This window comes from Falco cherrug, chromosome 2 (genome assembly GCF_023634085.1).
Source record: "Falco cherrug isolate bFalChe1 chromosome 2, bFalChe1.pri, whole genome shotgun sequence".
In the NCBI taxonomy this organism is placed as follows: Eukaryota; Metazoa; Chordata; class Aves; order Falconiformes; family Falconidae; genus Falco; species Falco cherrug.
This window is the reverse complement of record NC_073698.1, coordinates 117,559,241-117,585,204: the sequence shown is the minus strand read 5'-3', so window position 1 is coordinate 117,585,204 and position 25,964 is coordinate 117,559,241. Positions and strand designations below refer to the sequence as shown.

At 37.7% G+C, this 25,964-nt stretch overlaps 1 protein-coding gene across 2 annotated transcripts in view; it reads left to right on the top strand.

Moving 5' to 3' along the window:
* ZNF654 (zinc finger protein 654) overlaps positions 1-24,362 on the top strand; it is a 36,070-nt gene extending 11,708 nt beyond the window's left edge. Inside the window, exons 3-9 of one of the 2 annotated variants that reach the window (XM_055701639.1) lie at positions 4,299-4,380; positions 6,324-6,459; positions 10,498-10,700; positions 11,464-11,603; positions 16,364-16,505; positions 18,186-20,502; positions 20,904-24,362. In XM_055701639.1, coding sequence (XP_055557614.1) covers positions 4,299-4,380; positions 6,324-6,459; positions 10,498-10,700; positions 11,464-11,603; positions 16,364-16,505; positions 18,186-20,502; positions 20,904-20,911 — 3,028 coding nt within the window. In that variant the 3' untranslated portion in view covers positions 20,912-24,362. The remainder of the gene's footprint in view (positions 1-4,298; positions 4,381-6,323; positions 6,460-10,497; positions 10,701-11,463; positions 11,604-16,363; positions 16,506-18,185; positions 20,503-20,903) is intronic. The other variant, XM_055701640.1, reaches the window with a different exon arrangement.
* The last annotated feature ends 1,602 nt before the right edge of the window (positions 24,363-25,964 follow it).

Below are 25,964 nucleotides of genomic sequence, written 5' to 3'. Positions count from 1 at the left end.
TCGCTGACTGAGGATACAAACCCTAGAATGTAGTTTACTCTTTTTATGTCCTTGTTAAATATTCGAGTTGGGTATTACAGTGTTGTGTCATACAGGTTTTCTGGCAGAATTAATAATCTAAAGAAATAAGTGATCACTATACAGACTTCTTGGAAAATCTTATTGTAGAGCATTCGAAGACCAGCCTTTGACAGCACATAATTGTAAATAACTTGTCTAAAGTTTTTACTGTTCTATCACTGGTGATGTAATATGCTAAGTATTAAGATAAATTTCTTCTAGTGTTCAAGAAATGAGTCTGGTTTAAAATGGCTTTTTATGTTTGAGTCATCAAAATGCTTGTGGGAATGACCTGTTATACAGTTAATCGACCAAACGTCATATTCAACTTCAAGAACTGCAGAGTGTTGGGTCATAAATCTCGCTATAATACCAATTTTCTTGATGCATTGGTCGTTTTCCCATGTGAAGGCTGAAAGTGTCAGGGTAATGATCAGTATATAAAAGTCCTATTTTTTTTTTCTCGTTCTAAAAACCTACTTTTCAGGCTTCAAAACCTCGATGTTGAATGGAAGCAAAAGAAAAATAATCTTTTCAGCGAATTAGATACATTAACAGAGATGCAGTGTACCTGATCTTCTCTCAATAGGTGGGGACAAAACCCCTAAAATCTAGCTTTATTGAGGGTTTGGTTTGAGTAAGTTGGACTTACTTGTCCAGCTGTTTAAACTGCTTTCTTGTTGTGTGGCGCTTTCCGATACAGCTCAGGATCTCAGTCCAGAATTTTGTGTGGAAACGTCTCACTTCTGCCCCATCTAGTCATCAGCAGTGAATTCTGTCCTGGTCTTCCTCTTTCAGTTGACTTGGTCAGGAGGATTGGGTTGCTTATCCTTTCAGCTGTTCTTGAGCTATTAGTACTAATTACATAGGGGGCAAGGCCTTATTCTGTACACTTGCAGAGTGTATGCTATCTTGAAGTGTTGGTGAGATTTCACCAAAGAGATGTAACTCTGTGTGCGTGTTTGAAACATGTTTGAGACATGGGACTCTCTACAGACTCACTAGAACACAGTTTTTAAAACTGTAATGCTCAGGTATTGGAGAATGACTAGCAGTTGCATCAAAACATGGTGACTCAACTCATAAACTTCAAACCACATTTTTATATACTTTTAAATATCAAAGCTTGGGTGCAATAAAGGTAGAAATTCACATGTTTGTTGTTTGTAGCATAGTTACTTCCCGATAGTCTAGAAGTGAATTGGTCACTGGTTTCCTGTCACCCTTGTCTGTCTTGGGTTTTGGAGCTGGATTTACTTGCTTCTTCCATTCTAGAATGCCAGCTTACTTTTTTCTTCTGACTCTGCTCGACTGGCATAGTTTTGCATGTGATACCATAAAGGGGGCCTGGGGCTTTGTAGTTGCAGTTACCTGGGAAACATCGCTCGAATCTCTTTTGAAAATTCAGTGTACATACTAGTTCTTGGAGAGCAAAAATCTGCCTGTATTGTCATACTTGAGTGAGATTTCCTTGGTAACCGGACAATAAACTACCGGCCGTGCTGTTCAGCACAAATGAAGCAGCACTGTATTGCCTTTAATATCAGGGGGGTTAATAATCGTGCCAGCATTCTAGTGTTCTTAGGCAATCTTCTGATGCCAGTAATATCAAGGTAGTGATGTGATAAATTTGGAAGCACCGTTATTATAAACAAATTGCAATGCTCTTTTTTAAGGTAACTGGGCCAAGCTGGATTTTAACTGAATGGAGACCAGTGATGAGGAAATAGAAATATTTGGATAGCTTCCTTTATTAGTCTGATAAGAGTGTGGAGCAGGTGCATTGATAGGGAAGAAAACTGTAGTTTACACTGGTTCACTATTACTTTCCAGATTTATTTTTTTTCAAGATCCTATTCTCTTAAAATCAGTCAAAACAAATAGCAAATGATGCATGTATCCATTTTTATAACTATTTTTGTCTTATTTAAGTTCCGGTTTGGCTGCTTTCTAGATCACGACATGACTCATGTCTGACCTTTCCTGAGAGTCAAGTATGCTGCAAAATTTTGTTGCACCAACATGAAATGAGATAATGGTTTTCAGAACGAAGTGCTTATTTGGGTACTAGTTATTTTTTCATTCCATATCTGAGTTGAGATTGAAGGACCTAATCTGGAGAAAAATTCTGTCATTGAATGTAATGATTGTGTATCTTAAATTTTCTAGGTCTCTTTGGCACAGCTTGTCACTGGCTGGGGAAAAAAACTACTGCAGCATAATCTAAGGACAACATAATTTTATGATACTTTTGCATTATTCCCACACATAACTTCATTTTGTTTGTGTGAATATTAAGATCTTTTAATGCACAGTATTTCTGAAAATGTTGAGAGGAAAAATTACCTTAAGTCTGCTCTTTTAACTTCTTTTGAATTAGCTTTATTAAAAATGAAAGGTTTTGTAGGAATACTTCAGGCATTAACTTCAAATATATTGAAGTTTGACTTTAAATTTGGCAATAACTGCAGTAAACGTAATTGTTCTACAAAAGAGTTCCTTGTTCATCTGTTCATGAAAATCTTCCTTTTTTTTTTTTTTTTTTAAGAACAGTCACAATAAAAGACTAAGTGGTATAGTCAGGAAAGAAATTGCCATTAGTGAGATCTTGATTTAAAATCCTGTAGGTTGGAAGGGTGCTGGAACCTCTTTCAGGGGTCATCTTCTGCCTTCTCTCTCTTTGCCACCTTATTCTCCCTGTTCATTGGGAAAAAAATGTCTGGAATAATCTTAAAGAAAATTATTTCTATTTTCTTCTGTTACGAGACCAAAGCCTTTGCTGTTCAGTCCTGCTTCTAAAATGCCCTAGATAAGAGTTTTTCTTTAGTACTGTCTTTCCCTCTGAGAGGTGCTCAGTTATTGCCTGCTGTTCACCACTTTCTTAACCAGCAGTTGCAGGTTATGTTAGTGCAGTACTTGGCAGTTACCTTTTCAAAAAAGAAATTAAATTTCTCTGAATCTTAAGGCAGAGCAATAGCAGATGCGCTGGAGCTGTTTGCAAATCCATGGGATCCAACTGTGTAGTTTTTTGATTAAATTGCCTGAATGACAAGTATTATCTGGAAGTATGCTTCTGTCAATGAAGCCTTAAATAGACCCATCCTTTCTGATTCTGCTACCATGATTGTTTGTCTCAGTCACTTTATTAAAAATAAATAAAATGCTGGACAAGTATTTTAAGAGGATGGAAAACACGGAGGCCACAGGTCAGTTTGAATCTAGATTGTTGTTGAAAGGATCAGTCCTGCCTTCTCCCTTATCTGCCACCTTTTTTGAGGTAACACTTGTGAATTTGTGTTGCTGCGTATAGATCTGATTTGCTTAAAAACTTGGTGGTGATGAAATTGAAATTTTATCAATTTTTTTGCTTGCCACACAGAAGGTGGATGTAGTGCCGTTTGTGTATTTGTGCAGAAGCTCTCCCTTTGAAAATAATCTTCAAAAGCTTTTTTTAAAAGTATTTAACAGCAGAAGGCTTCTATTTGGAAATACGAAATTAATAACACCTTTAAACCTGCATCTTTGTAGAGAGACTTAAGTGGGCGTTACAGCAAAACAGGCAGAAATGGAATAAAATGTATTAGTAGAAAATGCTTACACATGAAAATATTAATCTTTGGGAATCTGCATTCATGTGAAGTTACTATTCCTTGAATGTAACTCCTTATACACTGTGCATACCATAGTAATTTTACAGTTGTCCTCTTTCTTCCTCAAAATTGCTGCATATCTGACAAATGCTTTGGCTTTTGAGGAAGGTTCACTTTGTAGTTGTGAATGTGGAACAGCACTATGGAGGATATAAGAAATCTTGGGGGAGATGATGAGGCAGGTACTGTGAGTCTGAATGTCCCAAACTTATGAAGAAGGTACAGCAGAAGGGATTTGAAATTGTGCTTAAGTATCAACTGTTTTATTGTTGATTTGGTCTTGTTGGCTGTATTTGTGTTTGCAACTTGATGCCAGATGAAAGAAGCATGATGTGTGTCTGCGTGATGCGCGGGGAAATCTAACTGCCAAAATCCAGCACAAAATACCAGACTAACAAAATTTTTGTAATAGAGGTGCATTTAGATAGCATGGATGTTAACCAAACTTTTTAGAGTGAGTGGCTTGGGTCTAGAACTTAGGAAAGTCCTGATTTTGGTTTTAGCACTGTGAAAACTAATAGACTTACGGTAGTTTCATTTTTTGAATGAACATTTTTAGTTTGACTTGTCACTACTTCTGTTTTTTAGGAGTTTTTTTGAATTGCTGCTGTTCTTTGGAAAGGATGAATTCTATGAAGATCCTTTGAAAGATATTTTAGGTTCAATCCAGGTAGTGTTGCCTGCTTTCATATAAAACTTTAATATATTTTTTAGTATATGTAATGACAGTTTTTGTGGATGTGTAGCCTGGGGAAAACATGCCATTATAGTGGAAGAAGTTAACTGCTTTACTTACATTTATACCCTCCTCCACCCCCAAAAAAAGGTGGTGGGGGAGGATATTTGAAGGGGAAGCCATCAATTCTTAGATTTATCATCACTATTGCTATTTGAATCTACCTTTACTAAGTAAACTGAACTTGCCTTTGTTTGTAATACCAGTCTTGTTAAAGACTTGGTTTGTGCATTTCCCATATAGAAGAGGGAAGCTCTGCTTGTTTATATCTACTTAGAGCTTAATGTCATCCAGTGTTGTGTAGCAGTTCGTGACAAGAAACCTCAAGTTTCCCTCTGCGAAGTTAAACAGTAAATTTAAAATTTAAGCTCTGTCTCAGTGAGCTCCTCACATCAGCATAAACCTGCGTTGTTTAAAACTCATACTCTTGGCAAGACAATTTGTATGGCTATATACAGCTGTATAAGATAAATGATGCTGGATTTAAAAACTTGCCTTTTTTTGCCTGATAAGTTTTTTTTGGTTTATTTTGGTGGTTTGGTTTTTTTGTGGCTTTTTTTCCCCTGAACTGAGATTGAAACTTGGCGTTCACTGCATGGGAACACAAACGCTTGTGCCACCATAAGAGGAAACTGTTACAGGGAAAGAAAGGATGAAAACCAGAGTTGTTTCTTCTGTTAATATTGATCATGGAACTGCAGTTTGAGAAATAGCAATCCCTTTGCCATTTTTATGTTGATACCCATCTGTTACTGCTGCTACAAATTAAATGTCAACACTGCTTACCTTAAATATGAAACCAGCAGCCATTAGGTGCTTGATTAGAATTGGTAGAAGAATGGGGTCAAGGAGTGGCTTAGGAGCCTCAGGAATGGGTAGGGTCTCTTGCATAAGAGTCTTTGAACATTTTGGCAGTCCTACAGTAAGTGTTTTTCAAAAATACTCTATGAACAATAAAGACTGTAGGAAAAAGTGTGATTTTGTATTGCAGTTCTCAATTGCTTTGACTTTTAAACAATGAATATGTTAAAATATATCTTTACCCAGTTTTCTAGATGGATTTCTGAATCAGCTGTGTAATCAAACTGGTAGCGAAAACCATTCTTTCAGTTACTTAACCATTCTTTACCATCAAACATACTCATCTGAATATAAAAGAAAAAAATTGAACCTAAAAGAACTTAGAGCAAAAAAGCGTATGTTAAGAAGTTAATTGTATATGCATAGACCATTCTTCAGCTGCATTTTTTTTATTTCAAAATTAGATACCTTTTCCTCGTGATTAAAATTCTACTGTTGATTAACCTTAATGTCTACACAAGGCATGGGGCAGGGGTGAGCTTGGCATATGTGAAAATTATGGGTGGCTAAAGCATTCCAGATTATTTTAAACAAGTGTAACTTATGTAGAGATTCGGAGAAAAATGGTTGCTTGAGGACTGGTGACTCACATGGCTTAATTCAGCTTTTCCCTTATGGAATTCAGACACCATCACTGAAATCCAGCATCAACATGTCTAAATCTGTGCAGACTGGTGCAAGGCAAAGATTTCTCCCGAAGCGTATCCCCAGTAGTATCTATAATTTAAGGAAAGATGGTTTTGCATCGTTATGCAAATGGCAGGCTCTTGCTGCATGCCTTTAGAAGATGTGAGCATCCTGGCTTCCACAGTTCTGTATTACTGTTTTTAGAGAATATTAGATGTTGCTTTAGGGCTCTGTGTAGGCCTGGGCAATAGAAGACTAGCTTGAATTGTTGTCTGAGGTGGTACTTAAATGTGCATGGGTTTTCTTGGTTCATATCTTTCAGGTGGCCCAACTTTATTTTTAGACAACATTGTTTTCTTCTTCCTAATTGTTTTTCTTTTTATGTGTAGGAATGTCAGAATCTTCTAAATAGATACAGGAATTTGAACCTGGAACTAGTGACTCGAATCATCCGAGATGGTGGACCATGGGAGGATCCAGTATTACAAGCAATTCTTAAAGCAAAACCTGTGTCACAGGAATTAGGTACTTACATTTACCACGTTAATTTTTTTAGTGTACTGAAAAATGTGTTTAATGCTTTTTTGATATGAGGGTCAAGTGTTGTCAGCTGGCATTGCACACAATTTAACTATTTTTCTGTAGTGAAATGTACTGGTTCCTTTTTTTTTATTTGAAAGAAAACTACACCTTTTTGCTGGTAATATAAGTCTACTTTTATAGTGCAGAGATCAGATTGAGGAGGCTACTGAGCAAGTCACTTGTAAAAGGAATTGACCAAAACTAGGTGTTCAGTCCTTGAAAAAGCATGGAGAGTGACTTGACTTCAGTGAGACAACTGAAATAATACGATCAGGGGAGGACCTGATGTATCTGTCTCATGGTACTCTGACTCATTTTCTTTTAAATTGTAAATACTTGAGCTTGTGGCTTTTCTTGGTTCTGTTCAGAATGGTGCCTGTGACTACACCTGATAGCTGCTTTCTGTTTAGGTAATTCCTAGAGTTGGGAGGAGGAGAAAGATACAGCATGTGGAAACAAATTACTAGAATGTTAATGAAAGTCCATAAGGAGCAATATTGCCAATCTAGAGTAAAGTCTTCTACTAACACCTTAAGCAACGTATTTGCTAGCAGTGTTCACAGAGGACCTCTTAAAAGTTGTTTCTATTTGATAGTGGTAGAAAATACTAGTTCTTCTCCAGTTACTGTGGCATAATGCATGGTTCAAATTCATTACTGTCTTTATGACGAGATGCTCATTCTGTAGAGGAAGAGGACTATAAAGTCTGAACAGCTCAGTGAGCTGCCTCCTTAACCAGAGAAAGTATTCTGATAGCAAATTAATGGGATTAAGTGGGTAGTCTTTGCTGGGTTTTGTCTCTTGTGAAGCAATTACTTGAGCAACATGGTTTACCCATGATTTTTATTATATCTGATAAACTTCTAGTCAAACAGAAAAAGAAAAATGAAAATGGAGATTATCCTGGTTTTTTTCTGCAATGCATGAAGAACTCTAAAAGTCTTGGTGGTTAAGATTTGAGATCAGGTCTCAATCTCCATCTCTCCAGCAAAGAATAGTTTAGTCCTTTGCTTTAGTAATTCCCTTTGATCATCATGAAGCCTCTATGTTAGGTAATGGTTTGAGGATTTTTACTTGGTATTAACCTGGCAGAGTAGGAAAGAGATTGCCTGTTGTCACTAGATGATGCTTCTGTTTCCTGTTGTTGCAGGCCACATCTCCTTGCCCTCTGCTGAGGTATCTTTCATCCTTTTATCTTCTGATATCCCCACACAACCCCTTGGCATATCTTATCTGTGATGACAAACATTTTATTTTACGTAATATCTTTTGGAAGCTCTTTCTTTCTTGTCTCACTTCCTCTAAATTCTGACTCTTCTGAAGTCTTAACGTGAAACTTCCTGTGCTGCTTTATAGGCTAGCAGTATTTGGTGTACGTTTTGAAACTTGGCCATATAGTTCCCTCGGGGATCACTATTTTAAATGAGGAAAACTGCCTATTACTGCTGAATCACCGACCATTACTTGCAAAAGTCAGTTTGATAAATATGTGCTGTGTGAACTACATAATCCTGTCTTGGATTCGTTAATTACACGGAGAAGCTTAGGCCAAGACAAACCTCTCTGCGTCTGTCTTTACTTGAATGGTAGTGTACTCTGAGATGTTGCATTCTATTTTGAGATGGCTGGAAAGGGAGGCGGTCTTTGGCTGTAAAGAAAAATAGCAGGTTTGAAACAGGAGCAATAAACTTCGAATAGATTAGGGAGAATAAGGCAGCCCGCTGTGAACATCTAGAAGAGGATATTGTAGGCAGAGGTACACTCAGATGTAAGCAGCTAATTAGTTTCTAAGCTGATGTTTGGCATCTATTGCTGTAAAGCAAAGCCCCACACACGCTGCCTGGACAAGAATAGATGTTTTCCCCAAGCTGTTTTTAATGTACTATGACTTGGCTCAATGTTACTATACTTAGCAGTTGTCTTGAGGGGTTAGAAGAGCTATAAATGCTGCCTTGGGTAGAGGGCATTCCACTACAGGGAGGGAGCACAGTCCTGCCAGTGGTGTAACTGGAACTTGCAGTCTGTTTAAAAACATATTGGAGGGCGTAGGAGATCCCCATCCCTGGGAGACCGTGTTGTCAGAGGTGGGATTCTCATTTACGGAGCAGAGGGGCATTCTGACCTAAGAGTTCCACACGCAGGTAGAAAGTGGGAATGATCTAACAACCTGGATTGTGGCCTGCTGTGTTCCCTCGTTGGAGGGAAAAGGGTACTACAGCCAGTTGTTAGATGTGCAGCATTTCTGGCCTGATTTGTCCATGTGAATATTTAGTCATCTGTTGGGTAATGTTTGCATGTGAAACCGATGATGGGGCTTGTTGTCTTGAAGTATGCTAATTCAAAAAAGGAGAGGCCCTTACTTGGCTTTAAGGATTTTTTCTGTACAATCACTTTTTCTTGCAGTTAATGACCGCTGTTAGACACTGGCTTTTCTTTAAGCCAACTTCTCTACTTTTGTACTTTGAAGTGCTAATGGTTAGGGGGAATGAGATTTTCTCTGTATGGTGGACCTTATGGTAAATCTATTAACAAATCTTATCTAAAACCTTGTATCACCTTGAATATTATTCCTTAAGTGTTCCATTAGCATGTAATACCATTAGCTTGCCAAAAAATAAAGGTGCTGGAGAAATCCTGTTCCTGAGCATAAAGAGTGTGTTTCAAACCAAGCGTTGGGGTTTTTTTATTTTTTTAAAAAAAGAAAGGTTTAACTGAAAGGTTGTTATACAAGTAATCTTTTTTATTTTTTGGAAAAAAAAATTCTCTTGGCTGTTCAGATTGTGGTTTCCAGTAACCACTTCTATTTTTTTTTTTTTATCTTGTTAGATGTCACTTTTAATTTGCTTGTAACATTCTTAATGCAGGTTCCTTCTAAGGTATAAACTTCCTAAGCTCACTTACAGCCTTCATTGTCTTTAAATTGATAATATCTTTTTTTATTATTAAAAAATATGAAACACTGTACAGTACTACAGGGTATGCACTAGAAATTGTGGGATCTTAACTGTTTCTCTTAAGGTAGCTGTTGAGAGTATAAGAGGAAGGTCAGGCCACATTGTCCAGTACTTGACATAAATGTTACCATGCTCTTAACAGCCTGGGGTGTGCATTTACTTGACAAGGTGCAAACAGTTTTCAAAAAAAGCAGCGTTATTGTATTTTGTAGCCTGGAGTGATATTTTAAGTTTTAACCATAAGAGATACTAGAATGTATATGAACTTTTATAATGGAAATCTAAAGTGTGTCTTCTATCTATTTTGTAATTTCCTAATTACTTAACATTTGAGTATTTTGACTATCTCAGTTGAAACTATTTCATTCAAATGTTAGCTTTAAGATTAACTTTTAGATCTGAAAAACAGTTTTCCAGAAATGACGGGCTAGAATTCAAAGGTATTCAGGGATTTAGATGTTAGAATTGTGCCCAGTAACACTTTTAGAGGAAGAAAAAGTGTATTTTCCACTTCTCCAGGCAAAGTCAAGGTGTTCAAAACTACTTAAAGCAACAGCATGTGAATTGCAGATAACTTTTTCACCACTCCAAGCTTCTCCATTTTAATGGGTAATGAGTATCCTGAGTTGTTTAAATATTTATAATTTTAGCATTGGAAGTGATGTCAATCTTACACTTCTGACAATCACCCAGTTTCCAGCGCTGAGGGAATTTTCTGTCTTAAAAATGTTTGTGTCTGCTTCTATATAGTGTATGTTATACTAACCCTTTGCAGCATCTTGTGTTCATCTGTTAGAAACAAAATACTGAAGTAGATTACTGGTGTAAGAGAAATAACAATTTCTGTTCCCAAGCAGAAAGACAGATTCTTGATGGTATTTAATTTAACATTTGATAGCTTCTTTAGCAGAGCCTTTTTTTATATATTATTTGTTGACATTGCACTATTAAAAACAACATTACATTTAAATATTTGTTGTTTGGACTTCATATTCTAATTGCCTTTAAATCTTTCTTTTCTGTACAGTTAACAAATATTTAAGCTCTGAAAATCCACTGTTCTTTGAACTACGTGCCAGATACCTTATTGCCTGTGAACGCATCCCTGAGGCAATGGCTCTTATCAAATCTTGCATAAATCATCCAGATATCAGTAAAGATCTGTATTTCCATCAAGCTCTTTTCACCTGTCTTTATATGTCACCATTAGAAGATCAGCTATTCCAGGAGGTATTGTTTGTCAGTATACATTTTCTTAATGAAGTGGTGCATTATACTTGCTGTATACAAGTTGTCAAGAGGAACATATGGAACTCTGTTTTTGTAGAACAAAATGTCATAAAATCAGGCAGCTACACCGGTGTTGCTTAACTTAGTGCTGGCTTAAGCTCTTGAAAGTTAAATGTTAAGTGCCTACAAATCTGCTTGACCTAAATACAATTTTTTGGTCAAGTTTACTGGTAGATATATTCCCTAAATAACTTGAGTAATTAATATTTTGTAACTTCCGTGTATTGACTATATTATTATTGACTATTATTTTAGAAAAAGCATTTGAGCCTAATTGATGTCAGTCCCGTGTTATGTACGTTATATAGTTTTGTAAGCCGTGAAGTCTTTTTTTTAATGATGCCCCGGTATGTAAAATAACACAGTAGCTGAATGTGGCCCTACTTTTCCACTGATAGCACTTACTAGGTAACTGCTTTTCTTAACCTTGTTTTAGAACAAGCTGCCATCATGCAAAAAAGTGCTTTTGTGTAATCTTTTAATTTCTCAGACAATACTCTGTCATTACTCTAAGAAATATGAAAGAGCTCTAAATATCTCCAAAAATCTCAGTTTACACGCCTACACAAAAGCTGTTCCAAAGAAATCCGATGTTAATAGCGATTCTGGAAGTTTTCGATAGCTTCTTTAATATACAAGGTCTGATAGGTTTTTATTTCATGTTAGCAAATTTATCTAAATTGATTTTATTTTAATTGTATAGCACTTGTTGAGGACTGATTGCAAGAGTGGAATTGAGATCATCTGCAACACTGAAAAAGAAGGGAAGACTACCTTAGCCTTACAGCTGTGTGAATCGTTCCTAGTCCCACAGCTTCAAAATGGGGACATGTATTGTATATGGTAAATACTTTATTTCTGGTGAAGCAGCTTAGCAGATAATAAATGCTTATTGCCAAAATGAAACTCAGCTAAGTTTGAGATGTAGCTCAAGTTTAAAATACCAAATAAAAACATTCTAATGTGATTTTTAAACATTCCTAGTACATCTGTTATGCCTGTTTGCCTTTTTACACACTATCATGTAGAGCGGTAGCCTACATACTACATAACACTCAACTGTTTCAGAGTAACAGAACGGAGAGCCTTTACATGTTTGAGGCTGTAAATATGTAGAAATATGGCATTTGTTATTAGCAATGTGTAACAATATGCGGTCTGTAGGCTCTGGCAGATATTTTGCTGTCCTGCTATTTAGAGAAGTCCTTACAGTAACCAAACTGTAGTATGTCACCAGTGTATCTAGAAAGAGAATATGTGGTTCTGAAAATGTGCTGTTATGGAAGCTTTTACTTCATCAACGGAGCCAAAATATAAATGGTGGTCCTCTAGAAAACATTTAAGTAAGAATATTGTCATATGGGCTAAATCATCTTGATAGTTTTTATGGCTAAGAAACATTTTCTAAAGTGTTGTTAAAAAAACTTTCATCGTTCTGAGAGCTGAAAGATGGCTAAGAAAGGTGATCCTTCTGTTTAGCCTTTCTGTATAATTTCTGTACCTAAGTAACATCTGTGTTTCTTGATAAAGTATGCTTGATTTATTTGTTTGATTATGTAGTAGAAGCAAAAAGATTGAGTCAGCGAGGATTTTTATTTTTTCAATCAGTAGAGATAAAATGATTATTGTGTAATTAACTAACATGGAGTTTAAAACCTATTACAGGATTTCTGTGTTCCCGGATTTCAGGGAACTGAAAAGTAATGTCTCCCAATGCCTTTGTTTTTTTTTCTTGAGGAAGTAATGAAGGTCAGAGTGATAACGTTTGGTTTGTTAATAATTTTTTTCCTTAACTATTGGATGAGTAATTGGTTGCTTTGAATCAAAACCTTTGGTATTATGATTATGAGAGACATTTAGAATGCAATGTGTTGGCAATACCTAGTGGCATTTTTCATTCAGTCTGTCCAGAAAAAGGTGAATGTGACTGTCCCCATAGGATAGATGAAGCAGTTAACCGAAAAGGTACATAGTTGTGTGAGGCCAGGCATCAACTTCGGCATGGAGTCAGACTTTGCTGATTTCTGCCCCAGTGCTGCATCTCCCGATTTCTTACTTGCTAGGAAATTTGCAGATGTAACCTACACATCTTAGCGACACAGTTAGTGCTTTGTGTTTCAGGAATCTAGTCTTCTAAGAAATGCATTTTAAATACTGGAATTAAACCTACTTTTTACATCTTCCGCTGTAGTAACATGTTAACTTTGTTCTTACCCAGCTGATAATTAGGTTTTGCATCATCCATTTTTAAAATTGCTGTTCAAAACAAGATGTCTGTCCTTATGTTCTGGCAAAGTGGATATCAAAAATGAAATTCCAGAACGTGCTAAAGTACTGTTTGATACCTATTCAGCAAGGAAACAGTTTTGGCATCTCTTGGTATCTTAATCTTATGTTCAGAATGTAGAATTTGAGGATCTTTGAAACCATTCAGAGCAGTTATGCCTGTGCAGCTACTACAACAGCTGTTTCATTCTTTACAGATGCTGAGCCTTAACAGTTGTGTACCCAACAAGAAAATTCTGCATAACGCTTAATAGATAATATAAACTGGAACAAATCTTGTGAAGGCATGACTATACTGTAGTTCAAATTTCTGAAGTAGGAGCCAGGTTAAATTAATCCAAGACATGTATTTTTCCCTAGAGAAGATTTTTAATTTTTTCAGCACAGTATAAATCATCTTGCCTGGTTTGGAATTGAGGACCTTGCAGGGACCTAGCAGCAAGGACTACTAGCAACGATAAGATGTCAAAGTAGATTAGAAAGCTGTAAATAGCAGATACTTGCTACTGCTTCATGTGGAGCGACCTATATGAAATCTTGAAGTTGAAGCCATTAGCTCTCATTATCTCAGAGGAAGCTGAACTTTAAGCAGCTCTGTCACAAAACTCTTACTGTTTTCGTTGATGTTAAGAATAAATTCTGGATTCAGATAATCTGAGTTATTCTTCTGAAGTGAAAGCCCACTGACAAATTAATCACAAAGCAAGCTGTGCTTCATCTTACTAGAAATATTTGTGGCAAGGTATTTGTAAGAGATCAGTCCATAATGATGTGATTAATTACTTTCTAGTATCAAAAAGTGATGTCTCTTCAGGAAGACGGCCAAGATTTTTGTGGAACAGGTGTGGCAGAATGGCTTGCCCTCTCTGTCAGGCAATTTTTAAATGCTCTTTTGGCTGTTTTCAGGTGGTTTCTGTGCAGTACGTTCAGGAAGTCCGAGTTTTTCCCACATGTTCCATCAGTCTTTCACCTTTAGGTAATTTTTGTGAATTGGATAACACTGGTAAAGTGTGGTATTTATACCCAGGGAAAGACAGACTTTCTACTTACCAAACAATAGCAAAGGTTTAGGTCTAGCTAAGGTAGGGTGGCTTCACCACTTTCTTGTTTCTCCTGGAGGCACGCAACGGTTTCGGTACTTTGCAGAGCGTTAACAGGCTGGAATACCTGGTTGCCTCTGGTAAAGAGGAGGTACCAGAGCTCTGTGATCTCACAGGAATAATTTAAATAGCCCTAGCCCGTGTCGACAAGAGTTTTGACACAGGCCTCAGTGTGAACTGTTAGACTACCCAAGAAGTAAATGTCACTAAGTACTATACTACTATGCCAGAATAATCAAGCAAATGGAAAACTACCCCTGCCTGTATTATCTCAGATTTTTCATCTGCATTGTGGTCAGTGGCACAGGAATACCCCAAGTGCTGCTGACTTCAGCTTTAAAGTTAGTATCCAGAGCGTTTAAGTGGTTGAAGTAGTGTCCAATAAGCTCTTCAAGAATGCTTTAATCCTTAATGATTATCAAAATGAGAAGGAGAAACCTCCGTGTCTGCATGGAGGAATATGACTAAAATACTATTTCACATCAGGATCTAGTCAAGTGGTGGTTGAACTGATTTAACAACTTGCTCTTCACCCATGGAGCTGTTCTTCCTGCTTTCAGTTTTCTGCATTCCTTTTTCAGCTCTTTCCTTGTGCCAGCCGTCACACCTGTCTGAACACACGGCAAGCCACTTTAACCACTGATCTCTCAGAAGAATAATTCAAGTTTTCTCAGATTCTCTGGGGTTAGCGTTGAAATGGCTTGTTCTGAAATGCTATGAGGCAAAGCCAAGCAGAAGCTGTATTATTTAATTCTGGTAACATTTAACAGCAAAAGTGGTTAGGTTTTTTTGTACTTCAGGTTGAGATTACACTGAATTTTTATGAATGGTTTGGTGCACGAAGATGCTAGTTTCAAACTTGTACAAGAAGTTTGCAAAGGCTTCAGTAACGTAGGTTTCCAGCCTGGTCAAGGCAGAGATAAACAGCTTGTATCTTTAGAAAACCTGTAAGACACTTTTTTTTTTTTTTGTGGGTAGAGCTGCTTATAGGACTCCCTTTTTAGAGTTTTTCCCCATGTAGGCTAAGTCGTTCTTTTGACTTCAGTTTTTTGGGGTTCTGAATGAAAGAAAACAATCCAGCTTTCTTGTCTAGCTCTCAAAATGTCAAGCAGAATTGTAGAGCTGTCCTAAAGTTAAAAGGGAAGTCTGTGTTTTGTCACTTCGTGCAGGCACTGACCTCACTAGACAAGCCTAATCTCAAAAGGTTTGTCTGACTTGTATCTGGCACAGACTAGAGACTCTGGATGAACAGCCAAATATTTTGTCAGTAAGTGGGTTTGTGTTTTCTGAGGGAGGAGGCTGGTAGAATAAAAAAGTGTCTTCCTTCAGAAAATGGAAGTGGATTGGTCCCCTGTTTGCATTGTAACGTTGTGGTGGGATTTCTGCCTAATCCTAACTGTATCTACTCTTGTCTTAAAAATCTTAGTGCTGGGCAAATTTTCTAAGTCCGCTTGCCTTTCTGAGTCTCTTAAAGTGCATAGAACAGTCTGTAAATCTCAGTTAGCTAGATTTTATATACCAAACACATGACCTGTGTGGGAGCTCTGCCACAGATGTCTAGCAACCTATTCTTATGTTTCTGTGTTGCAGGCAAAAATATTGTTTGACTGAAGATCACAGGGCTGTATGAATAGCTGTAGAGCCTGATAGTTTCATGTAACTGCCATTGGCTAGAAAGACCAGTGATGACGGCAGTAAAGAGAAATTGTGTTGTAATATGTGTAACTGGACAACATCAGTATTTCCTGTCAGTGGACCGCAGCAGAAGCTAGCTTTCTACAGCGCTCCCATTTTCCACATTCTAACACTTCTTTTCCTGAAGGACTCCTCATCCTTGCAGTGAAAGTAACTTAATCCCAAGAGCACACAGAGCTCGCTGTTCAGCCTGACGCTTAGTGCCTGTAGCGTTAAGGGCTTGATGCTGTAGCATCTGATTTTATGCAGTTCCCTGATACTAAGCTGAATACATTAATATTTTGTTGAATATTTAATTGCCTCAGCGATAGGCGATACCCTGAATGCTTTAATGAAGTAATTAAGTTGCACTTTCCATTGTGCACATTGTGTACAGCTGTGGTGTTAACAAGATTGATAGTACGCCCTCAAATATGATTTTAGTTCCAGGATATGCAAATAGCTGTTCTTAGTAATGCATCATGCTTGGTGATAGAGTTCTTAAACTTTATCTAATTGAAATATTTTGTTCTGTACTTATAGGGACCTGATCTTCATTTGGAGTAAACTGCAGCTTAAATCTAACCCATCAAAACAAGTGTTTGTCGACCAGTGCTACCAGCTTTTAAGAATTGCTACAAATGTCAGAGTAATTTTCCCTTTCATGAAGGTCATTAAGGATGAAGTAAGTTTTGTTTCTTTTTACCCCATCTCCCATTCTTTTTGTAACTAGTTAAAGTCAAGCAAAGTGATGTTTATATTATGCAATGAGTGCTTTTTGTGGAAAGTTAAGAGGGCATAGGAAAGGACACAATATTTTCTTAAAAATTTTGTCATGTTCCAGAATGTGCTTCAACATTATGATTGCTCTTGATCTGATGTGTATTTGGAAGATTTGGTGGCTTTTTTTGTACTGAATTCTGAGTTTTTCTGTCTGCAGTAAGTTTGAGGAATGTAATCCTTTAAATAAATGGGGAAATACATGGAGTAAACGTAAAAGATCAGACGATTGCTTTCCTTTAGCCTGGCTCCTTAAGGAAATAGGACTTGTGTAATGCCGTTGTATCACCTTTCACCCTGTTAAGTTTTTCACCAGTTCTCATCAGATCTGAAGTGCTTCACGTAACATAAAGGAAAAGCGAGACTAAGATAGAAGGCATAATCTTGCTTCAGAAAAGTACATTGTGTTTCACGCTTCAGATGTTAGTCTTCCAGTGTCCCGTACAAATTTCTGCAAAAGACGCCACGTGCAATGCTTTGCACACAGGAGTGCATGTTTTTTCCAGACAAACGTTGGTTATTATCATTGACCTGACTGAACAGAGCGCTCTCATATTCTATGCCCTAAATGAATGGTAAATTATTTTGTCACGGGTGCTGCTGTACAATTCTAAATGCAACAAGGTTGCTGCTGTTCAAGATTTTAATGTCAGTATGTATTCTAAAATACTTGCGACATGAATAACTTTTATTTTTATTTATGTCTGAAGGACTGTATTTTTTAATAACCCACTACATGGGGAGCACTATATGTGTTTGTTTATGCGCATTTAAATATGGGTAGGTATTAATTTTTTCTAAACTTTCTGAAAGTCTTTCATCTGCCGCCTGTTGGGCAGTATGTTTCTGATCATCCCTCCAAATTACATTTTCATGGCAGGGCCCCCCAGCCTAAAGTGTGGAATTGGATTTCTGCTCATTGGAAAGATAGTTTGTCGATTTTGAGAAGTCAGGCCCTTCAGGCCGTGGGTTGTTACGGTTTTCCTGGTGGTCATCGTTCAAAATTGAGGGCAGTATTTTATAACTTGTATTTTTGTGCAATGCAAGTTGAATGAGTTGGAACAGGGACAAAATAAAGAGCAGCTGTCCAGTTAAAGTGCGAGGCAGCCTCGATAATGAAGATGCAGGCAGAACATAACTGCTAGATTGGATATGATTTGCTGGAGTCTTGTTTTATATCTGCAAATAATTAGTAGTCTTTAACTGTAGAACGAACTGCACACGGTGAAAGTATCTGAAGCTTTGTTGACAGCAGCTGTGTAGCTCAGTGCAAATGAGAGGTTGTTTTTGAGCATTTTTGTATCTGCATTTCATAGTCTTGTTTGAGCATTATTTTAAAATGTGCCTTCAGGTGAAGTTTACTAGCAGGATGCTTCCTGAATTCCTGACTTGTTTTGCAAGTTGATGAATATAAATGCATGGAGTTGATGTTTGGGCATTGTTTATAGTAGTTCTTTTTTGTTTTTCTGTGGGTTAGATTTTTTTTTTAATTGTTATATTCAAGCTCTAGACTTCTGTAAGCCCATAAGGAAAATATCAATGTGCATACTCTATAATTATGTACACTGTTGTTTCCTCTCTGCAGGTTGGTGAAGATGGTCTTCAGATATGTGTTGAGATATGTGGATGTGCTCTACAGTTGGACCTCCGTGAAGATCCCAACATGAAGAGTCTTATTTATAAAGCAATTGCTCATTTTCTGCCAAATGACCTAGAGATCCTCAGAATTTGTGCTCTTTCAATCTTTTTTCTTGAGCGCACCTTGGAATCTTACTACACTGTTGAACATTTATATAAATGTGCAGATGAAGAATACAATGAGTGCACTAGCTCTGTTCAAAACCGTGTACGTTTTGAATTGCTTCCAATTTTGAAAAAAGGTTTGTTTTTTGATCCCGAGTTTTGGAATTTCTTGATGATCAAGCAGAATTGTTTAGCATTATTGGGGGATAAAGCCTTTGTTGGCTTAAGTGAAAGCACACTGGAAAACGCTACTGCAAACACAGAGAAGATAACGGAGTATAGGGCTCTGAGTGAGGAACGTGTCTGTTTAACAGATGTCAGCAATGGGGAGCTTGACCCTGAAGACCTCTCTGAAGCCCAGTCCAAAGGTAATGGCAAAAAGAACCATGAAGCTCTTGAGGCATCTGAAATGTTAGATCAAAATGTCCCAAGGCACCGCTGTGTGATATGCAACAAGGAATTTCTTGCTGGTCACATTGTGAAACATGCACAAGCTCACCAAAAAAAGGGCAGTTTTTCCTGTGTACTTTGCACCAGAAAGTTCAGGCAAAAAGGACTTATGCTTAAGCACTTAAAGAATCATGTCAGAAAGATAGAAAGGCAACATCTGGCTGCAGTTCTTGAGGCTGGTCAGCAGGCTCCTGCTCCTAATGAAGCAGAATGTCCTGATGCTTCTCCGTCTCTTGAAAATGGAAATTCTGATGGTTCCAAAGATAACGAACCAGAGACTGCAGTAGCTCCGGGTGCTGACCAAGTGGTCCAAGTGGAGGAGGAGAATGCGGAACAGGTATTTGAGGCTGTGGAAAACCATCTGAGTGACCAGGATGACGCTACTGAAAATAGTAGCGACAGCTGTTTTAATAATGTTCCTGATGCTTTAAGTACGGAAAGTTTGCCTGAAGATGATGAGAGCTCCAATAAGGAGTCACCTACTCTGCATAAAGTGAACGGAGCTTTTTGCTCTCAAAAAGACATTGATGCTCTGGATGAGGAAGGAAGCTTTAAGTGCCCTGCTAATGGTTGTGCTAGAGTGTTTAAAAAGATAAGATTCCTCAATAAACATGCAAGAAAATCTCATCCAACTGATTTGAAGGTGCAGCAGCATATAATGAAATGGAATAAAGGAAAATGCCGGTTCTGCCAGAGAAAATTTGCTGATTCCCAGCATTTTATAGACCACCTGAAGAGACATGTGTATCCAAATGTTTACTTTTGTTTACACTTTAATTGTAATCAGAGATTTAAGCTGTCAACTGAGCTTGCGGAACATACAAAAAGTCATAGTGTTTTTAAAGCTCAGTGCAATTTTGCAGAGTGCTGTGAGCTGTTTGAGGAGCTCCCTTTGCTGTATGAACACGAGGCTCAGCATTATTTAAGTAAAACAGCAGAATGTTCAGAAGACGCAAGTGAAAAGGATTCTTCAGATGATCCTTCAGAAGTTTGTAGTTACCAAGATGATGATGAATCTGTTAATGAAAAAGAAACCGTAGATTTACCAATTCCAACTTGGAAGTCAAGGAAAGATTCTACAGAACCAAAGACATATATTCAAAGTGTTGAGAAAAAAGCCAATAATGCAATTCACAATGGAAATGAAAGCTCATCTGAGGGTAGCGCTACAGTTTTAAGTTTAATAGACCAAAAGACACCTGTGTTACAGCCAAATTCTGAAAACTGTAATGTTGCTAGTGACCAACTGGTCAATGGGCACAGTGACCTAGATCAGACGTCATCTAAGTCATCAGAAATACCTTTGGACAGAGTGGCAGATGAAACAAGGACAGAAAATGGGTCAGTGTTACCAGTTTTACAGAATTGTCATGATATACCACAAAATAATGCTGCTGCCTCGCAGCCACCTTCTAAACCAAATCAAACAACAGAGAATACTTCATATGGTGTCATCTTAACAAAACCGTACGTTAGACCATTGCCTCCAAGTTATCTTGATGAACGATACATTAGCATGCCAAAACGTAGAAAAATTTTGGATGATGAAGTAGATGCTTATTCTGAACAAGATAAATTTTGTAGCAAATCAACAGAAAGATTTAGATGTGGCAACTGCTTGACCATCTACTGTAATTCAGAAGCACTTGAGGCTCACCTTGCACAAAAGAAGTGTCAGACGCTCTTTGGATTCGATTCAGATGATGAAAGTAAGTCTTACAGTCCTTCTGGGTTGGTTTGTTTGGAGGTAAATACCAACCAGAAAACGGTCTTTGAAAACAGGCAACCAGACGGAATAGCTAAAGACAGAAACGACTTCTAAGCGATTGTAGTGTGCTAGAACTTAGACGCTTCAGTCACAGTACTGTGCTAAATTGGAAGTTCAAATTGGTCATGCTGTTCAGAATAAGAAAGAGGTCGTGAGCAGAATAAGAAAGAGGTGAGGACTGGTAGGCAACTAATGGAAAAGGCTTCTCGTAAAACAGGAGGGGGTACTTCAGTCTCTCTTTCCTTGCACGTTTGAAACTAAACGTTGAAAATCATAAGCAGTGTTCTAGATGAAAGGATGATGATGTTGGTTATTTTGATCCCAATGCCTTCTCTTTTACAGGTGCCTGATTCAACGTTTGTGGGAAAATGCATCAAACGAGGAGTGGTGTAAGAAAACACTACATGAAGAAGCATCAGTTCGTTCCCCAGTTGGCCTTAATCATAAAGCAGTTTCAAATTACTGAAGAAAAACGTGACCTTGATAGAGACAAAGCACATTTTCTAGACAAAACTCACAGAGGTATAAGAGCTCTGCAGGTCTTGAGTCCAGAAAGGTTGCTACAAAATCCCCAAAGTACCAGTTATCCGAAAAGCCACATCCATTCCAAATGTGTGATTGAAGCTTAGCGGCACAGTCTTTCTAGCGTGAAGGTTTGAGGAAAATAAGGCATACAGTCGAGCAGGCAGAGAAAGCAGAGGTGTTAACTGCCTTATGGAAATAAAAACAACCAATTCTGAAAGCTGCTTTAGTTGGAAAATGTGTGGTTAAAGGGTATCCATCCACACACCTGGGAAGGAATCATTCAAGGAGGTGTTAACGTTATGATAGTACAGGTAAGAAATGCATAGAGGAACCACGCATTCTTCTTTCAGAGTTTGAGTATGTGATTCCATTATCTGCTCAAAAGCATGGAGCTCGTTTAATACACCTACGCTCAGCATCCAAAAAGTGGAATGTAGAAAGAAATCCAAGATGGATGAAATGCTCAAATAGCCAAAAACCTGAAGTACAGAGCATGCAAGGAAAAGTGAGTTGATGTGATATGAAGTGTGAAAGTTACACACAGTGGATATCAGATGCACACAAGAGAAGGCCTTTGCAAGACTATGGTAAAGGTGTATGTTAAGTGCGTCCTGTAAAACATCTGTTGTAAGTGCAGGAAGACTAATACAAGCAGTACATGCGCGGATTGTGTGGATATTAACAAAACCAGGTTGAAATAAATACAGAATGTGAAAGGCATTAAACTTGCACTACAGGGCAGAGTTAAACTAATTTTATGCTAATACAGAGGTCCTTCAGCTGTTGGTATGACTGAAAAGAACTTGAGATGGCTTCCTGTTTTGGTTTTTTTTTAAAAAAAAAAGGGGCAGACAAAAGCAGAGCACATGTCAAGTTGGACGAAAAGATCCGGAAGAGCCTGTTTCACATAGGTGATATTGCATAGTGGTGGTAGGTCGCAGCTCAGTACCGTAACTACTTATTTACTGTCTACAGGAAGGGAGAAAGTATGTATCGACTCAACCTTAAGACACATTACAACCCCATCTAGTAGCACCCCTTGGAGAGCCTTTCCCAGAAGTTAGTGAGTGAGTTAGACTTGAATGTTAAGCACTTTATCCAAAATTCACTGTTTATAGAAACAATCAGAATGTGAGGACAGGAAATTTGAGTTGTGGAGCTCTCTCTGTAACATTGAAATACAGGACGTTTGGAAACCAAAAAGATGCTGTTGTAGTTTTTGGGCTTCCCTCCCCAAACAGAGGTGTGGCAAACATGCACATTGTGTAATTACTGTGCTAATTTATCCTCTTAATTTAACATATACTGTCTTGCCACCTAAAAATGTTTGATTTGGGATCCTGTTCTGTGTGGGTAGCTGAAAAATCTAATGCGGTTGTAGGCACGGAAGGTATAGTGCTGAAAACTGGCGTGTACAGATGGAGTCGTCCCAGAAATGTAGGGCAGCGAAGACCAACTGTTCCCGCTCAGCTAGTTTGCTTCCTGAATATTTCATCACCATGTGTGTATGGCATAATAAGATGATCAGCTTGCTTAAATCAACAGATATATAAAAATTAATGAGTAAAAAAGTCAAGAGGTACCTAAAAGATCTCTTCATTGTAGCAATGGCTCACACTTGCAAACCTAAGGGTTTAATTGTAAAATAGGCTGTTAAGTAGTCCTGGAACTCAAACTTAATAGTTCAGTAATGCCTCTGCTAATAATCCTCTGTGAAATTAAACAGATATTTGCATTAATTCTGCTTCCTTTTTCCCTCCTGGGAGGTAAAAAGAACACAAATTCCAAACCATAGTCTTTGGAATTCTAGAAAATCTTTGCCTTAACTTTGAGTTGGATTAACGTGAAAGGTTATAAAATTATGATCACAGGTATGTGTGCATTACATTAATACTGATGAGCAGCCCGCTTTCAGAGGTTCATATGACATTTGAGGCACCAAAGAATTTTTTTTGCAGTTGCAAAACTGATTTAAATGCATCGTTCATTATATATACATATATACACGCTATATATATATTTACATGTATAAATACATTAGAAGTTTTTAAACGTGAAATGGATGGGGACCTTACCAGCCAAATGCACTTTCACATTTTTTGCTTTCAAGTTACCAATTAATTTTTAAGGACCCAGTTACCATCTTGAATGTTCCCAGGCTCCCCTTTGCTTAACATTGTTAATCTAGTTAAATTTGCTTAAATATATTTGGAAAACAAAAGTTAAAGTATTACAGTTTTAAAAATTTGAAAGCTCAGTCAATAGATATGACAAAAATGTTTGTGTAAAGTCTTTTCAATGTACTTTTACTCTTTGGTGCTTTTTTGCCTTTTCCTGGAGCTCCATGTGTTTGAAGGTGCTTTAAAAACATGGTTGAATCTTGCGTTTTCTTTGGTTTAAGCGTGCAGATATAAGTACATCTGTGGACATGCATAAACTGTGACCATAATTTTTTGTACCTGCATTAAACTCATTCTTGTTCAAAGATGCGTTTTTTTGGACACCACCATTTGTTTATACCATGTGTTGAGCATATACGCTTTGGAGAACTGGAAAGCCAAGTTCTTATGTAGGGGAACGTTAACATCACCTAACACCTATCAGAAATATGCTAAATTGACTTACACGTGGGTGGTAACAATTTCTGGTTTAAGTAATGGGTTTTTACTTCAAAAGAAATTGCATTTTATTTAAACTACTTTCTGATACCTGTTGGTATTGTCAGATAGTTGCAATATTAAGGAACTTTAATTAGGAGCAAAAAGGTAACTTGTAATGTGTAGGGGATAATTCTACATGCTTTTTAAAGACTTATTTAGTATGTTGAGTATTACCCTGCACTAAGTCTACAACTTCTCGGGCTAAAAAAGGTTCCCAATCTAGACTTGAAAGTTGTTGAGTTTGGTTTTTTTTCCCCAGACGTTAAGCATTGAATGACATAATTGGAAATACTCAAGCTGTATCACTTTGATTCAATAAATATTGAAGTACAGGTGTCATGTAAGCATGCAGATACCTTAAAGCTGCCTGAAGTTATACATGAGCTGAGGGGCTTTGTTGGATCAAAGTTTGTGCATTTCATTGCTGATAATTTTATTCTAGTAACATTCCTCCAGGTGCCTATAACTTGGATTTAGACTTTCCTTGTAAGACTGTCTACTCTAACCCGATCACAGCTCGCTGTAAAGCTCATGTATGTTCTAATTTTCAAAGAGTTGCCGCTTGGTAGGCACCTTTCACAAAAAAATTAAAAAAAAAATGCTGAAAGTGGTCATATCTGTGGGGAAAGGTCACTGGTACTTTGGTTATTTAGCCATATTCATTAAAACTATATAAATTGTATAGTTTGGATAATTTATAACATTAAACTTTGTGATTTTACTATCACATTGAAGGTTCAGCTGTACTCATTTCTTTTATTGTTTAACACCAGTGCTATGGACAAAAGACTCAAAGGGGGTGGTAGTGTTACTATTTTCTTAATTTATTTGGTACTGTATAACACCTTTCTGATTAAATGCAGTGTATGCATTTTGGGACTTTAATTTGTAAAAGCTGTTACAGGTTCAGCAAGAAAGGAAATTTGTGCTTCCTTGTTGAATGTTAAATTATTTTACTTTGCATTTTCTATAAGAGTACAAATTAAAACTGAGCCATCAAACTGCAATAAATCAACAGTAGTGTTTCATTTTAAAAACTTTTTTGTACTGTACATAGATTTGTTCAATAAAACATTGTCTTTGTTGTTGTTAGAAATCGATCTTGTCTTTTGGGGGCTCACTCTGAAAATACTGCTGCGATATTTGTAGTTGCTGTGTTACATTTGGTACCTAATTGTTGCACAGTACCTGTGTAAAGCTGCCAGGTCTTAATGTTCCAGGGGGGTGTGTGGGTGTTTGTATTTGAATAGACTAAATCTAGTGAGGTAAATCCAAGAATACCCAGGATCACCAAGGAAATTAAAACAAAACTCCTCTCTGTCTCCCACTGCGTGCCACACACCCCCCCCTTTTTTTTTTTTTTTTCTTTCTAGCTAATTATCTACCTGCTCTGGTAAATTTGGGACCTCTTAGTTACATAAGCCTTCAAAAAGTCGTAGTATTCTGGTAAGTTCTTTACGGCTAGATGACTGCTGAAGAGAGGGGCATGTCTGTGTGTGAGGGAGAGGAACAGCATTTTTTGGTCATCAGTCAGGGACACGTGAAGAACACACCTACTGCAGAAACAGCTTCCACCAGCATTTGAACCTTAGACACCAGGCAATCCACTCCGCAGGTCTGACCGGCTCTAACTGACGTGCGGAATTAGACTCTAAAACATACCTACTTTGTAACTTTCGAGTTAATTGCGCGCAGATGCACGGGGGATCGCTCCTCCACAAGCGTGCATACCCGAAGTGACGAACCATCTCACATTTATACAATGAACAAATGAATATTCAATTAACGCCTATACATATTCGTTACCTAAACCCCGCTTCGTATGTTAATTAGCTTATCAGTCCGTTTCCTGGAATGTGGTGGTCTTGCAGGTTTGTAGGTGATTCATGTCCTTGTGACCATCCGATCTTCTCCAGCAAGGAGACTTAGCACTCCCTCCCTCTAGGTAGCATTTGAATGTCTCTCATCCTTTTCTCATTCTCTTTTAAATAGCCCCTTTGTCAGAGAAAGAAGGGCAGGCATCTTCCCGACTCCCCTTTGTTAGAGGAGGAGGGGCAGGCGTCTCCTCAGAACTGTAGGTGTCTCCTCAGAGCTGTGTGCCTATGTGACCAGACACCGCACCCATGGCCGGTCACCATACCCACATTCCTCGAGCAGACACATGCAATCACAATCGATGTCCGTTGTCCCCATTTCACACTATTTCTCCATATCATAA